This window comes from Simochromis diagramma, unplaced genomic scaffold, assembly GCF_900408965.1.
Source record: "Simochromis diagramma unplaced genomic scaffold, fSimDia1.1 OVJJ01000343.1, whole genome shotgun sequence".
NCBI classification, from domain to species: domain Eukaryota; kingdom Metazoa; phylum Chordata; class Actinopteri; order Cichliformes; family Cichlidae; genus Simochromis; species Simochromis diagramma.
In genome coordinates, this window is record NW_024386831.1 from 13,190,479 (window position 1) to 13,207,380 (window position 16,902).

The 16,902-nt window shown below is 40.1% G+C and overlaps 2 protein-coding genes across 3 annotated transcripts; one reads left to right on the top strand and one right to left on the bottom strand.

Annotated features, from left to right (window-relative positions):
* The first annotated feature begins 1,833 nt into the window (after positions 1-1,833).
* Positions 1,834-6,634, top strand: ankzf1 (ankyrin repeat and zinc finger peptidyl tRNA hydrolase 1). 2 transcript variants are annotated; one of them, XM_040027981.1, is made up of 16 exons: positions 1,834-2,027; positions 2,386-2,530; positions 2,615-2,736; positions 2,809-2,911; positions 3,011-3,222; positions 3,329-3,444; positions 3,568-3,721; positions 4,048-4,270; positions 4,370-4,468; positions 4,591-4,758; positions 4,848-4,994; positions 5,108-5,390; positions 5,505-5,616; positions 5,707-5,874; positions 5,959-6,029; positions 6,144-6,634. In XM_040027981.1, exons 2-16 carry the CDS (start codon positions 2,410-2,412, stop codon positions 6,268-6,270), a joined length of 2,226 nt encoding a protein of 741 aa, XP_039883915.1. In that variant the 5' UTR covers positions 1,834-2,027; positions 2,386-2,409; the 3' UTR covers positions 6,271-6,634. The 2 variants fall into 2 exon arrangements, with proteins under 2 accessions (XP_039883915.1, XP_039883916.1); XM_040027982.1 differs by lacking the exon at positions 1,834-2,027 and adding an exon at positions 2,067-2,271.
* glb1l (galactosidase, beta 1-like) lies at positions 6,331-12,707 on the bottom strand. The gene is made up of 16 exons (XM_040027984.1): positions 12,531-12,707; positions 12,071-12,240; positions 11,818-11,968; positions 10,824-10,884; positions 10,662-10,756; positions 10,396-10,576; positions 10,248-10,306; positions 9,428-9,549; positions 8,539-8,579; positions 8,278-8,396; positions 8,127-8,201; positions 7,953-8,042; positions 7,720-7,833; positions 7,428-7,559; positions 7,069-7,296; positions 6,331-6,943 (listed from the first exon to the last, which is right to left on the bottom strand). Exons 1-16 carry the CDS (start codon positions 12,597-12,599, stop codon positions 6,740-6,742), a joined length of 1,911 nt encoding a protein of 636 aa, XP_039883918.1. The 5' UTR covers positions 12,600-12,707; the 3' UTR covers positions 6,331-6,739.
* Positions 12,708-16,902: the final 4,195 nt, after the last annotated feature.

Here is a 16,902-nt window from a genome sequence, read left to right on the forward strand (position 1 = left end):
TTTGCTCCCTGGGCCAACCTACAAGTTGGAGAGAAATCACACGAAGCAGTGACTTACAAACACTGTTATTTTAATAAGTACAATAAAGTGTATATAAGTATTTTTAACAGCTAATAAAATATTCATTTTTATCTTTTAAATGTATTTTATTGTTTCTTAAATAACAGTAAAGGGGATGATTCTGCAGTGAATATCTCCAAAGCTTCTCAGCTTCTCATTACTCGGGTGCTTCACATAGTCACAAATGGTCGACCTTCTCTATGCAGTGATTAAATAAGATGACAAATATTGCAAAATGTTTATGCTTATCTCAGTTACAGTATGGAGGAGATTAAAATTTCTCATGTCTCATGAGATTTCAGTGATGACAGAATTGACACACTGTCAGCCATTTGCAATATTTTGCAAAACAAAACCTTTATTCCCTATTTTCCCCATTTCATCTAGTCTTCATTAAAACCCAAAGATATCATGTCTGGATGACATGTTTCTTTCTTCCATCATAATCTAGCAAACTGATGAGGGTGTGGTTGGGTCAGTTTGAACTGCTGTAATCCTGGATGCATTGACAGGTCAACTTTCTGACCCATGACTGCAAACAAAATCTAAAAAAACTCAGATTTCCTACTTCATAACTAAGGTTTTGCAACCCCAAATTTTGCAGTTTACATAAATCCAGCAGGCAACTTGCATAGTAGATACAAAATCTTTCTGTTTTTCTTAATATATAATACATTACTGTATGTTGTTGCTCACAGAAAATCAACAAGGCAATCTTGGAGGCTCGTTTCCATGACTGGGAAAAAAAGTTTTTTCATCCATAGGTAATAAATTTAAGTTATTATCTCAAATTTGAGAATAACTTTAAAATTAAAGTTATTTTGTCAGACGTTCGCTTTGGTAACCCGAAATTTTGACTTATGGATCCAATTTCTTTTTCAGTGGCAGAAGCAAGCTTCCATGCAGTTACAAAACTGCAATGCTGGAAAAACTTTCACACTCTCCACATGCTCTCACTTATAGCAAACACATGTTCAATCCTAAGTTCCTTAGCTGGTTAAATGCACATGCTGATGTCAGCTTCAGCAGCTGCAACCAGGCTGCCACAGCTGAGAGCAAGCTGCAGAATCATTCAACAGTCACACTATATGTTCTTCAGGAAATGCTGTCTATAAAAAACCAGACAGTGAAAGGAATTCTTTTCTTTTTTTTGTACTGAGCAGGATTTTTGTTTTTGGTTCAGAAACAACGGCTGACTCTTTGGGCTCACAAACAGCTCTTTGTGTTGTTTACAGCAAGCTCTGGTTGGCCCTAATATCCAGATGCTGCAGCAGAATTTTGATTATCCTGTACAAACTATTTTTAGTTTACTGTTCTTAGCACACCTTGGTTGTAACCAGTCATTATTTGAGTTATCATTGCTTTGCTATTAGCTTGAATCAATTTGGCGTTTCTCCTTTAACATCAGGTATCAGCAAGACATTTTCTTACAGAAGACGGATGGTTTTTGAAACGTATCTAGATGTAGTTGGTCTCATGTGATTGGCCGATTAATTATGATTATACATAGTCAATGATCGGTTCGAAATGTGTACCTAATAAAGTGTCTGTAAGCGCCTTTTACCATTAATCAGGCAGATTAACTCAACTAACTGTTTTATGTAATTTAGAGTCAACTTTGTTTGTTTGTATTATTCTTAAAACACAAACTAGCGTTTTAAGTTCCCTCAGTACTTTTGTTTAAGTACTGGTGGGCTACGTTTGTAAACTATTAGTAATTATAAAGAAAACTTGTGTATAAACTGAATAAATAGTGTAATCTGTCATGTAAATGTCTGCAGTGATATATGCACGTTGCTGAAACGCGGTAAAAGCAGTTTGAAAGGAAAGATCGGCTAATTTACAACCTTTGGTCTTTGAACGCCACTCGCTGAAGCATTCATGACGCTCTTGGGCTTCCGTAGAAATGTCAGCGTAATCACATGTTACCCTAAGGTTGGCTCAGCTTTTTGTCAGTTCCTTTTATGGTAAGTCGTTTACTATTTTCCCAGTAGTTCATTGTAACTTTTAGTAGTTGTAATGTCCTTAAAGTCCCGTTTAAGGAAGTGGACAGAGTCGGTGTTTTAAATAGATTGTGGCTTAACGTGTCGTTCAAAGAGCACACACTTATGTTTACATTAGCAAAATTGGGTTAGCCTTGTAGATTAAAACTGTCACTATAAATATAGGCTTGAGGTTGTTGCCAGCTGCTCTTATGATTCGTGCAGGAGAGTAAGTGTTAATGATCTGGTTCAGTTAATTGTCGTGGATCTTCCCCAGCCAAACACTATTTTAGGGGATCGCCAGGTACAGCTTATAGCAGGTTTCTCTTTCTTTCCATTACAGATGAGATAAACCAACCAGCAAACGATGACTGCCCGCAAAGATTGTCGCTCCATCTTTGATTTGTGCTTGAATGATGAGGCTTTTGGATTGAGAGAGGTGAACCCCGTCCTAAAGAAGGGTGTAATTATTGACCTGGCCTCAGATTGTATGTATGGAACACATATGATGTTGTGGGGAAAAATATGCCCAGTTTATTCAGTCGTTGAATAAATGTCTTTCCTTCACACAGGTGTGGAAAATAGAAGTGCTGAAGATGACAGGCGGGAAGGCGAGTCCAGCCTGGTTAGAGAGGTGTCTGAGAAGATGGTCTGCTCAGCCTGCAGATGTCCCTTTATTAACCGCGAGGAGCAGGTAACCACGCAGTACTCTACAATCTGTTCATGTATTGAGAACCGGTGCCTGAACACGCACTTTGTGTTGCAGAGGGAGCACTACAAGCTTGACTGGCATCGGTTCAACTTGAGACAAAAGATGGCCATGTTGCCGCCCCTCACAGCGGAGGAGTTTGAGAGGAAGACGGGTGCAGGTGAGGAAACTGGAGTAATACACATCTAAGATGGAGTTTAACTAGGAAAAAAAGGTCTGAAGCAGTTGGAACAGCTGACCTATTGTTGTCACTTTACAGGAGACTTATCAAGTATCTCGGGCTCAGAGTCCGATTCAGAGGACGAAGACTCGGACAGCGATGCTGGAGTTAAAAGCAGAACGGTCTCTGACAAAGACATGGAGAGCTCAGGTGAAACTCCTTTAACAGCTGGTCGGCTCTCCAGCAAGTTGGTTTTCCAGAACTCAGTGGGAGATTATCTGTTAGTCTACCGCTGCATACTTAAGGGAAAGGTGAGGATCAGTCCAATGAAATCTATAATCTGTTTAAAAAAAACCCAAAAAAACAAAAACACTTTAGATTTATATAATTTAATATTTTGTCATTTTTCCTGAAAAGTTTCAGTTGGATGACGAACACGATGCAGGATCCTCTCTGAAAGCTATAACAAAGAAGACTACGTGGGTCATTCTCATGACTGGTGGAGGTCATTTTGCTGGTGCTGTATTTGAAGGGTAATTTTTTATTTCCCTGCTTTGTATGCTTTCATATTACACATTATGGCTGAAATTTAAAGCACAACAACAGCCGATTCACAGAGATGTGAAGCGTCCAGCACAATGTATTTTATGTTTTAGAAAACAAGTCCTTCTGCACAAGACCTTCCACCGATACACAGTGCGAGCAAAACGAGGCACTGCCCAGGGACTCCGAGATTCTCAGAACCGCAGTCACGCACCAAAATCTGCAGGAGCTGCACTGCGACGACACAATGAGGCGGCGCTAGTCAAGGTCATACTGCGCTCAATCAGATCGCCTTTTGAGTGAAAGCCATGCCTTATCTGTTCTTCTTCATAAAGTTTGGTTGATGTTTTTCAAACAGTGGCTATAAAAGCTCAAGATTCCTTTGGCTGATTCATTAGTTTTTCTCCTCCAAGAATAGATCATGCACTTTTGTGAGGTTGCGGTAGTGTAGCCATGGAGCCAAGTATTTAGTTTTGGCTATGTGGTTAAATTCTCTGCCTCACTCATAGGATGACGTAGTATTCTGTTTTATTTATTTTTTGTTAACCTGGATTTTTATTTAAATTTTTTTTTATTTTTTTAACTTTTTGCAGGACATTCAGGACCTTCTTGTAACCTGGGCCGAACACTTGAAAGGGGCCTCTAAAATATTCATACGAGCTCCCAGCTACAACAAAACTATCTTTTTTGGTGGTCGAGGAGGTCCCCTTGATAAAAAAGATCCCAGGATCTGCACAATCCCCTTTGCAACACGCAGGGCAACATTTCGAGAGGTACAGAGGGTACATGAGGTCCTTTCTACTGTTCATGTGTATGGTAAGAAGCACGAAGTGCTTGAAATAATAACATGTCTCCTGCACATGTTTATGCAGCTTAGGTATATTTATCGCACAATCAGTAATATCTTTTTTTCAGGGAAAGACACAGACATTTCTGCAGTCTTCAGTCCAACTAAAAAGCTGTGGAAAAAAGCTGTTAAACCCACAGCAGAACTAAACACAGATCAAGAGAAAGGTAGGTTTAAGATGTTTAAACATGGTCTGTAAGCTCTCTGTTGACCTCGGTGGATAAACTATAGCATCAAATAATAATGTTAAACTTAATAAACCTGACTGCAAATTTATTGCTTGCATCAGCTGAAGAAAACCGCGAAAGCACTGATGAAGAAGAGTGTGGGGAGATCCAACTGGAGATGGTGGAAATGACATTAGGAACACTGGACCTCAGGGAGTGTGAAATCCATCCCTCCAGGCACAAAAGGAGGAGGAGACGAAAGAAGGAGGAAGCTAAAATTCCAATTGAAGGTAGATCTGATCAACTATCTCATCGCAGGTGGAATCCAAGGCATGCTAGTTTATTACTCAATTGTTCTGCAAAATTTATGAAATACCAGATTCATTTGGGACCGATCCAAAGAGCATAGAAGCAGAAGGTAAAGAAGAGGAACTGCCAGAGGCTACACCAGTAGAAGATCTCCCTCAAGAAGTGCAGTCAAAGAGCAAGAGGAAAAGGAAGGTACAGAGCAAGAAACAAGTGGATGGTGAGTAGGGGTTTAAATCTATATTTTTCCACTTGTTTCTCAGTCTTGCAAAAGCTGTGTAATGCATTGTTTTCAAGTGTGAAAACTCAACATTAAGCTTTCTTTCTTTATAGATGTTGTTGAAGAGTCATGTGAGTATAGCCTCAGGGATGCACTCTTTACTGCCTGCAAGGTTGGGGATGTGGAAGCTCTGCGCGCACTCCTCCAGCTCCCTGTGGAAAAGTCAGAGGGTCAAGAGCATTTGGAGAGCAAACTTTCTGATGCCTCAAGTCCTCATACTCTCCTCAATAAACCCATTGATGCTTCAGGGTTCACATTACTGCATGTTGCCACAGCTGCTGCACAAAAGGCAGCGATCGGCCTCCTCCTAGATGAAGGAGCAGACCCCTCCTGCAGGTATCAAGAATATTATCGTCAAGCGTTGTAAAAGTGTGATTGTGTAGCAGCTGAAGTGAACACAGTGAAACCTTGCCCAGGTTTAATTACCATCTCTACATTATTCCTTTACAGGGATAATAAAGGGCAGACACCGTACATCGTCGCCCCTGACAAAGACACAAGAAACGTCTTTCGGAAATATATGGGGGATAATCCCGACAAATACGACTACAGCAAGGCCCAGGTAAGGTTAAACTCGTGCACCTTTGAACATGTATTGCATTAAATGCAAGCTGGTAATTTGACTAAGTGTCTTACTCTTGTGCAATTAAAGATCCCTGGGCCGCTGACGGCAGAGATTGAACTGAAAAAGATGGAAAAGAAAAAGGCCCAGAAGGCCCAGAAAAAACAGCGAGAAAAAGAGCAGAAAGAGGAAAAGAGGAAACAAGAGCTGGAGGCAGAGGAAAAGAAGCAGTTTGTATCTCTGACTGATCGTGAAAAGGTAGGTTACTGCTAAAGGTCTGCAGCTGATTCCTTGTAAAAGGCTGTTTTTTGGAAATGTTCATATTTGGCTTATTGATTATAGAGAGCTCTGGCAGCAGAGAAGAGATTTGCAGCGCAGGTTGCTGCAACAGGAGCCAGCATCTCTAATATCAAGTACGTCTCTCGAGCCATCCTCTCGCTGAGTTAATGCATAATGTAATAGCAAGTTATTTAAAAGCTGCACTGAAATACAGCGTGACTCTTCTGTGGGTTTGTCTTTGTCAACAGGAGGTGCTGGTTGTGTGGGGAGTCTCTGCTTGGGAAGATCCCTTTTCAGTACCTGGATTATTCATTTTGCACTCCCCGCTGTGTCCAAGCACATCGGAAAGCAAATGCTCCTCCAGGAAAGACCTAGTGTCCATCTAGGAACTATTTTACTTGGAGAGGAGTCTACCTCATTAAAAGTACTGGTTAATTTGGCTTTTTTAGGCTTTGACTTGCCTTAATTTTATTGTGGCAGGTGATTTTAGACACTCGGATACATATACTGTATGTAATAAAATCAATGTACAATTTATTTACAGCATCTGTAATCGGGCAAAAAGAAAAGCAATAATTAAAAACAACAGTCAGCATATATTTCTTTTGCACAGGCTTGGTGAATATTGTAACAGCAAGTAATTGAGTGTTTAGTGTTTCTGTGTCAAAAATTAAAACTGCTGACATCAGATTGTGTCTCATATGCCATAGAAATACTGTTGTGTAGCAGCTCCTTCAGGTGAGATCATTTGTTCAGAGTACTATTGTGCTTCAGTCAGACTGATAATTATTTTTAGAGCTGCAATGTGAAGAAAATGTAATACTTCAAAATTCAGTGGGCTCCGTCAAAGCTTTTTAGGCGTGATGTTGAGCTGAGGTCGGTCCATAAAAAGAACCCTCGAGTGTCCTGGAGCTCCTTCCAGCTCCAGCACCGTGATGTTGTTGGGCAGGGTGGTGCTAAGCAGGGGTCCGGGGACATAGACAGTCTGCTGAGGCCCTCTGGCTGGCCAGTATCGTCCCAGGTTCACACCATTAATCCAAACCTGACCCTGATGAAGGAAAAACAAACATCCAGAAGAATAGTTATTTTATTCCTTGCTAGAAACGTGGGGTAAATAAACAAAAGAATAAAGTCTGCCAGGTCCAGAATGTCCCAAAATATAGTCAGCATTACCTTAGTCCATTCATTGAGCTTGAGGAAAGTGTCCCATGCTAAGCCGTTGGGCTGCAAAGTCCCCATGTAGAAGGTTGGTCCACGTGTAGGTTCTCTCCGAGGAGCAGGGTCAGTATTTCGGCTGTTGCCGTGAGGCCATCCACCAGTAACGGCTCCGTCAATGTCCAAAGGGTAAATCTTCCAGTCAGTCAGAACATCTTTACCCAGGATCAAGTTGCTCAACAGGCCCTGAAATTCACACAATATTTACCAGTTAAAACCCGTAGTCCATGGTTTTAGTTGCTGCAACTTCCAAACAGCTGCAGGGAAATGTATGTTTTTAAATGCTTGTACTCTGCTTGCTCTATTAATTGCCTTGCCTTGTAGTCATTGATCTTGCTGCCAAAGTTAACCCTGCCCATGTTCTCTACGAGGATGTCCAGTGTGTCCCCCTGCTGTCCCGTGACATTCATCACCAGCACCGTGTCTCTCTCTAACAGGCCCTGGAAAACCTGTTCAAACGGTTGTATGTGGTTTCCAAAAGCGTGAACGGATACAACATCATTTATATTTGAAACTTCACAATTTGACGCAGACAAACAAGCTCAGATTTAACCTACAATGTTTTTCCCCTGACGAGGACCTCAACAAAAGTTCACAGTCAGGCCTTACCCCATTGACGGACACATATGCACGGTCATGAACCCCATTCAGTGGAGAGATAAGTGGTGTGGGCTCTGAGAGGTTTTGCGGCAGTGTGGTCCGATATAGCACGTATCCATAGTACTGAACACAATAGACAACACAGGTTGCAGACACAACAGTCTAGAAGTTCTCCATGGTTCAAGAGTTACACTGTTTCTACAATAATGCTCTCCCCACTGTTTCCCTCAGACACCCCATACCTGTTTCACCTCTTCAAACGTAATAGGATACTGAGATTTGATTGGTCCCAGAGGTGAAAGGGTGTTCAACAGGCCACTAATGTCCCCAACCTGTTAAAGTGACACTTTTTTGAGTTTTGAACATTTTTAAAAATATTTCTTGACATTGGGATTAATTTCCTGAACTGATCCTACCTTTTGCAGGGTCACAAAGCCATAGACAAACTTGGGAGTTGCTGGTGGCATGGGGCCAGAGGGAATCTCTCTAAACTGATGAGAAATGATGAATTAATGATGCATTAATCAGGACATCAGCCTTAGCAGGTGGCTGTTCAATCAGTTCTACCTGCTTTATGACATCTCTAATAGCCAAGAGCTTCTCTGTGGGGTCTCCTGCCTCAGTCAGCGGGGCGTCGTAATCATAACTTGTGACTACTGAGCGAAACCTGGTGTCATGATCAGCACCTTAGTGAGAACAACAGAGCGTTACTAGAGACCACTAAACTGCAAACTGAGCTTTTATCTGCCTCTAAAACATGAAAACTGTGATATAATCTGGCACTGAGACAATGAATGAATGAATACTGAGATTCTGTCAATAAGTTACCATTCCAGTAGCCAAAGTTTGTTCCTCCTTCAAACATGTACCTGAGAAGAAAGAGACGTAGAGTGTAATATCAGAGGAAATTAGCAGTGGTGTCTTAAAGGATGAGGTTGCTGGCTTTTATTTAATCCAAATTAAAGGATCCCAACGATCATTACATTGATTACAGTGGCACTGTGATGTCCTTTTAGCCAAATTTACCTAGCTTATCCGAAAACTATAAGAAAACATAATCCGTCCATTTTCTTAACCGCTTATCCCCACAGGGTCACAGTGAGGTTGTACACCGATGCCCATTTTAGAATAAAACAGGTGGCAGTAAAAGTATCTACCTCTCCTTATGTCTATTAATCTGTCAGCTTAATCCAGTTCGAACATTTCAAAAAAGGAGGCCTGTCATGCCACACCGTGTTAAAGATTCAAATGTGTGATCAGTGTAACACTTTTGAGCCAAAGGCTAGTCTTGGCTCTGTATGATATGAGTGGGAATCCCTCCATCAGGCACAGCTCTGGCTGTGATCACAGATTTCCTACCTACCTCCTGTTTCAGTAAATTCAAGTAAATAAGGAATATTTTTGAACTCTGGATCATGCAAAGGTTCTCTAGTATGGTATAAGGACAAAGGTATGAAGTAGGAAATGAGTAGCTGTAAAAGGACAGTGGCCTTTCGCTGTAATTTAAAAGAGATGTATGAAAATCCTCATCTTCAGTTGGATTCAAACATGACTCTTTGTTAAATGCCACTGATACTGCAGGTAAGCTCATAAGCTGGGAAAATAAACCAGTTGTTGTGGTTGTTGGATCAGGCTTTTACATTGGTATACTAACACAGTTTTATTATTTGAATGTGTTTCTACAGAGAGGAAGGTTTGGGGGTTTGTGGAGACATACATGTTGACGTTGGCCCCCATGGTTAGCATTTCTCCTAGCACTCTGCTGACCTTCTGAGCATCAACCACAGCATGCTGATCTCCCCAGTGATCCAACCAGCCAGTGTAAAACTCTGAGTTCACCTGCAACGTAATTTAAAACAGTTTTATCACATATACCTGTGAAATCATACGAACGAGTTACAAATTCATTTTTACTTGTGAAAGAGGTTTTAACTATAGTACATTATTGACATAATAGCAGGTGGTGGAAGTGGTGCACATGACTGCATTGCATTCAAATATTGTGTCCACCTCACTGTGCCTTTCTTTTCTCTAACTGCTTTGACTCCACCCCTGCTGGTCATGTAAGATAGCTGTCCTACCTGAGCCTATTATGAGGTTTGTCTTTGTATGAAAGGGGACCTTTAAGACAAAGACAACTAAAAAGAAAGTTGTTAAAGGGGAAGTCGTCCAGAACGAGACACACCTAAAAAAGATTTGTTTTAGAAGGTGATGGAGAAACACCCTGAAAGATTCATAAGGATTATTTTGAACTGTGAATCATGCAAAGCTACTCTAAGTGTATCCAGGAAGAAAGGTAAAGAGCTCAGCTTTTCCGTTTTAAATCATTTCTATATCAATCAATAAATTAAAAGTTACTGATCAGTAATGCACCACCACCCACTGTGAACATCAGCAGAATTTTTTTCTGCAGCTTTTTTAATTGAATGTCATTAGAATACACAAGTGTACATAATAAAATGGCCAGTGAGTGTGTATTGTGTATATTCAGTCACTGCTTCTTAGGATTATGTTTAGTGAATAGATATGTAACGAACCAGGGGTCCTCGAGGTTCAAATCGTCGTTGCCGGGCGAAGGCTTCAGTGATGTTGGTGTCTGAGAAAAGAACACATAGAAATAACAACGATCTCTAAAAGAACAAGAAGATGATGTGTTATCTTTGGACACCGTCACACAATACCAACCTGTCCCAAAGTCTATTGTGGCATATAATCCTTCCAGAGTCCCACATATCATTTCCTTGTTTGTGTTTCCATCAGTGGTGAACAGGATGACGTCCTCGCCCAGAAAGAAGCGGAAGAGAGTGCGCAGGTGACGCATGTAGTTGTAGTCACAGCTGTAGTAACTCCCATATTCATTCTCAACCTGCAGTTAAGATTGTATATATTCAAATCCAATAATAATACACTAACTCTTAAAAAGCTTTATAGCTACCCACTCAGAACTCTACCTGGACAGTAATGATGTTTCCCCCGTTAACATAGAGCCAAGGTTTCACTTTGGGGAGGAGAACAGCAAGCCAGTTGCTGACTGCCTGCAGGTAATCTGGGAGAAAACAGATAATGTTCATAAAGCAATACATTTTAAAAAGGGTCATAGGTGCATGTTTTACCTGTGTCTGCAGAGCGCAGTATGATGTTTGGCTTTTGAAGTAACCAGGCAGGCAGTCCACCCTGCAAGAGAAAATTAGAAGAGAATGAAGGCAGAAACGTGGGCAATCATGTGATTAGCCAGCCTCTTTTATCTCACCACAGGGATTTAGAGAGCAGTGTAAAAAAATACCTCCACACATTTTAACATTGTATTTTTAATATATGAAATATGGCATAAATGTGTGCATCCTACTACAGTTATAGTAATATATACCACCAGCCACTTCATTAGGTGAACCTGCTCAACTGCTCATTAACACAAATATCTAATCAGCCAATCACACAGCAGCAACACAATGCATTTAGCCACGTAGACACGGAGAAAATGTCCTACTGAAAATCAGACTGGTCACCAGAATGGGAAAGAAAGGTGATTTAAGTGACTTTGAACGTGGCGTAGTTGTTGGTGCCAGATAGGTTGATGTACTCTGATTTTACAACATAATCATGACTACAGTTTACCTGTAAGCCGCAGTTCTCTGGCCCATCAGAATGACCAGAGTGCTTCAAGCTTATAGGAAGACAAAAGTAACTCAAATAACCACTTGTTACAACCAAGGTATGCAAAGAGCATCTGTGAACATGTAAAACAGATTCACAGATTAAGCAGTTGGGCACGTAAAGACCACACGGGTGCCACTCCTGTCAGCTAAGAACAGGAAACTGAGGCTACAATAAGCAGATTGTTCAAAACTGGAAAACAGAACATTGGATAAATGTCGCCTGGTCTAATGAGTACTGATTTCTGCTGGATGGTAGGCTCTAAACTTGGTTTAAGTAAAATAAATGCTTGTATCCATGCTGCCTTGTATCAACAGGTCAGAATGCTGCTGGTGGTTTAATAGGGTGGCGTTGAGTTCACTGTACTCAAATGTTCTCCACAATCACCAGACTTCAATATGTCAATCCAACAAAGCACCTTTGGGATGTGGATGTTATGACCTCTGTTCTCACCATTTCCCATTCAGCACAGATGTACGGTCCAGGACGCAGGATGACCAGCAGACCTGTCTGGTTGGCCAGATCCAAAAAATGCTCCAGATCTCTGTCTCCTGTGAAGTTTTGAACTCCCTGTACCGTTTCATGGAAGTTCCAGGGCACATATCTGTGTATACAGACATGGTAAATGTACAATGTTTATAAAGGCCAACAAACAATCCAGTTGAAAAACATTTATATTTAAATGTTTGCGATGCGTTCGGCTTACACTTGGATGGCATTCAGTCCAGTCATGTACATCTTCGCGAGTCGGTCCTTCCAGTAGTACCGTGGGATTCTGGAGTAGTGGATACTCCCTGAGATGTACTGAAAAGGCTTCCCATCTTTCAGGAAACAGTTTCTTTTGTAGTCTATAGAGAAAGATCTCTCTCCAGAGGCCTGCAATATAGTCACGGTAACTGCTATGAGAGTCAAAGTGCTGATAATCTGTCTATAACTTTCACTGCATATTTCTCAGGACTGAACTTGGGTAGCAGCTTGGGCAGTTATTAATGATGCTGCGAGAACAACTGTAGGTAAACTTTGTATGTATGCACATATAAAAGGTTACAGAAATTATATATTTTTTTTGCACGAACCTTTCAAGGAAGTAGAGAGAGGGAGGGGGAAAAACGAAAGATCAGCTGACTGAACTACTGTAAAAAAAACCCCTTTAGTTTCATTCTTACCAAATTTCCATTCACATCTGAACAGGCAAGAGTCAGTGCAGCGAGGAGTAAGGCAGCAGCAGCAGCCATGTCCGCTGCCTACCTGTGACGGTTAAACCTAAAACATCTATAACAGCTATAGATGCAAACATATACAGTCTTCTTTCACCTCACTCCAAGTCTATTATTAACAGGGGGAAGCATTGAGTCAACGTCCTCCCCGCTTCAGTAGCACTACCACGTGATTTTTATTTAGTCATCAGCTGGGTCCTAAAGTCTGTCGAATTCGCCTCAAAACCTGTTCTGGCAGGCCCCTTTTTGTCATCACCGTTATCAGTGAGACCTCAATTTCACTGGTAGTTATTATTTTTCTCATAAATAGAGACATTTAATATACTATAAATATCTCAATGCTTAAATTATAAATGAAATAAAAATAAACAAGATTAAATCTTGATCCAAATATGTCAAGCACACTTGGAAGTTAAAAACAGGCGAAAATTCAATGTGGTTATAGATTTTAAATTATAAAATTTAAATATCAGTAGCTAAGTAACATAACTTTACTCCATTCCTGTGTGTATACCTGTCTATTGTTGGGGTTATTTACACATGTGAACATACAAAAAACACAAAAACGACAAAATAGAAGTATGTAAGTCTGTAACTGTGCAGGCTAAGTGGGAATCCTGCCACCAAAGCCACCCTATGACGCCTTGCTTTTAACAACATGCTGTCATACTATGCATTATGTAGGCTGAGAACAATTCCCTTTGTGTTTTGCATGGCAAAATAACAAAGCAGCCAGTTCAGGAACGGGTAGCTTTATTATAGCTTTAGGACCCCACTCCTAAAGCTATAAGCTCTGTGTCCTTGTGTCTTTTCACTGGGTATGAATGATAACTGCATGTCAACCAGTACTAACATATACATCAGTGGAATTATCTTTTTTTTTCTTCTTTAAAAAAAAAAAATAACAAAAAAAAAAATCAACCTTTTAATTTCCTCTGGAAAATTTCTCAGGCACGATGTTGGTGCTACAATAATAACTTATCAGGAGCTATCTGATAGGAAATATACCCGTGTTATAACTTTATGTTCCTTTAAGGACACTAGATGGCGCTGCAATATATGAAGAGCTGCGTCTTATCTGGTTAACATGGCTTCACAGGGACATTACTGAACACTAATGATATTAAGGTAGATTACAGATGATTACAGTTTACCTTCAGACTAAAAGAATCCATTAGCACTGATCCTTGCGTACTCAAACTACTGTAGTAAAACACATGAAGCCCTGTGCCTGTACCATTTACATACACTGTAACACATTAGTAATAATAATAATGATAATAATAATGGATTGGATTTATATAGCGCTTTTCAAGGCACCCAAAGCGCTTTACAATACCACTATTCATTCACTCTCACATTCATACACTGTATGTATTCTGTATTCCACAGAAGAATAGTAGCCATTCTGGTGTGTTTTGCATGCATTTAATTAAATTTTATAAACTCTTTTTTTCCTATGAGGGTGTTGTGTCCTTCCTAATGTTTCGTTACTTGTTTCGTTAGTTGCTTCCAGGCTACTTTTTCTGCCCGTGTGCACTCCATTATGGTTAGAAAGAGCTCTTAAGTGGCTGATGGACTGATGTGTGATGGGAACAGCAGTTTATCTCCATGTGACATGTATACACTAATCCTGGCAATTTCAGTTAATAGATCCTACATCTGCCTGCAGGCCCATCACTGCACTTGTAGGGTTATATAGATTCACTTCTCCACATGCTTTTACTCTTTTTGTCAGTTCTATCTACTTTACAGTAATGACGGCCTAAACACGGATGTCATTTCCTGCCTCTTCTTTCATTAGTGTCAATTCTAAGAAAATTGAAAAGGGGGCCATCACAATTGCTAATGGCAGCTGATCTCAGCTACAGATAGGACTCTGTGGCTCATTAGCCCACTGTCAGATGCTGTCGATTGCCCTGGGAATGAGCGGAAGAATGACGTGCATGGGCTTATAATTTGGTTATGAGCATGGTAGTGCCTGAAGAAAGCCTGTCAGCATCCCATCTTTGCACCCCCCCTCTCTTGTGGAAAATTGATGTTCAAACCATAAAAAAATTCCCAGCAAACTAATGCACTCCGGGCCATACCAATTACTGAGGTGTTGAAGCACAATTGTAAGCCTAAAAGATGGGATTTAGAATAACACAAACACTAGAGAAACTGCTTAACTCACAAGATCATCTTGCAGTGAACTGGAGTCCACTTTTTAATTACTGTGCAAGTTAAAGGTGCAGTCCAGACTACCCTACAATTATTAGGCAGGCCTGTCCCTGGTGTGATGGGAGATACAGAAAAAAACCCTCACTCGCTCTAGGGCTGGGCGTCATCTCAATGAAGTCATCTCCCCAGAGTCTGTAATTAGATTGAACCATCCCCTCTGTCACTACCCACTACCCCCAGAATAAACGCTCTTTGTTGTTTCTGGTGGAAGCAGGTGTCTTCAGATCCCCCTGAAATGACACCTCCAAAAAATCCACTTCAGTCTATTTGGAATAGTTGATGTTAGGAACTCCATCAGCTTTACATGAACTGGGGTTATCTTGGCTTTTGCTTGGAATTAATTAATGTGATGGGGCCATAAAACATGTCAGTGAGTTGCATTTATGGGAGGTGGGGAAGCTTTCAAAATAAAACGCCATTAGTATTTTGTATCAAGCAATCATTTTCATACAAAGTGCAACAAAAACAAAAATGTCAGTTATATCAATGCACAGTTTGCCCATCCGTGGCCTTATTTTAAGAATTAGTACTATTATTATTTGAAGTAAGACTGACAACATCAGGTGTCAAATCCTTTGCCACAGCTCCTCTGTGTGACCTTATGCCCACTGTCTGATTTACTAAAGAACATTTCTCAGTTAAAGTCATCAACTTTATATCGTACACATCTTAAACAGAAACACCTTTCCCAGTGATTTAAACATGTGATATTTCATATCTTAAAGAGACCTGGTATAAAAACTGAATAGTTTAAATAACTAAGTAGCATATTCTTAGTTTTCAGTTTCAAGATTGTAGTGTAGTTTATGTTTAAGTTTATCCTGCCTTCCAGGTGTTTCCTCATATCCTTTCCCCCTATATATTGTATCAACTCAAGACCAAAATACAGCTGTGTACATTAAGATCATCAACATCCTCCCATCCCCTGGACCCCTCACATTCCAACACAGTGCCATATAGGCAAGAGGAAACACCTCAGCATACATATATAGTAAATGTATAAAATTACAAGATAAATTGAAAATGTAATTATAGAAAATTAATAATAAATATAAATACATTTAACAAAAATTTGTAGAAAGAACCACTGACCAGAAGTCAAGGTTAGTGGTTACCTGTTCCTTACAATATAAAGCGTCTTGAGGCAACTGTTGTGATAAAATAAATAAATAAAACTGAATTTAAATACCAGAGAACAGTGTTAGGCATGGTATGGCATGTTAATCTCTTGAATAGTCTCAGATTGGGTTGGACCTCTTTGTTTAAATTAATCTTTTGTGATGTTTAAGGAAATACCAGCTTATTCTTAACTATGGAGTCCAACAGGGGTCAATTTTAGGCCCACTACTTTTCATCTACTACTTCTGGGTGCAGACCAAAACTTCAAACTATGGTTGTTTAGCTCCTCTGTTTTGTTACAGTTTAACCACAGTGTGTTTTTATTGTCTCTTCTTAAAGATAAAGAGGTAATCCATGATAAATTGAACTTTTGAACTTTTCTTTACCCGAGGTCCTCATACACAGAAGAGTATGAGTAAGGGTCTGGTCTTTTGAGATCACAGCCCTGAGATTGAATTAACTGCAATAGTTTATCAGCTAACCTGAAGATCTCACTTTTATTAGGTGATCTTTTACATGCTTCGTCTCTTCAATCTTTAACTGCTGATTTAAATATTTTATTAAATGCAGCTTCAAGCTTATGGTTATAAAGTTTGGTTATTTTGCTTACTTGTTACACACCAACTGCTAATATGACCAGTTCTGAACATATATGGTAATTCTCACTGATTAGTGATGCAACCCTTCAAGGGGGCAATCTAAGTGCTGAGCTGCCTGTGATTCATGCACAGCTGAACAAAACGAATTCCCAAGAAGTCTCTGTATCAGTCCGGAGGTCAGGCTACGCAGAGGAATGTACCTTGCCTGTTTTCTCAGGCTCTGAATGACCAGTGAGTCAGCGTTAGGCGCACAAACCATAATACTCTGGCATCTGAGAGAATCTGGTCCTGAGAAACAAACAACGAACAATAAAAAAATACCATGACAAAATACCTTTGCTATGTTTGTATTTCATTACTGATGTAACCCTGTAGTTTTT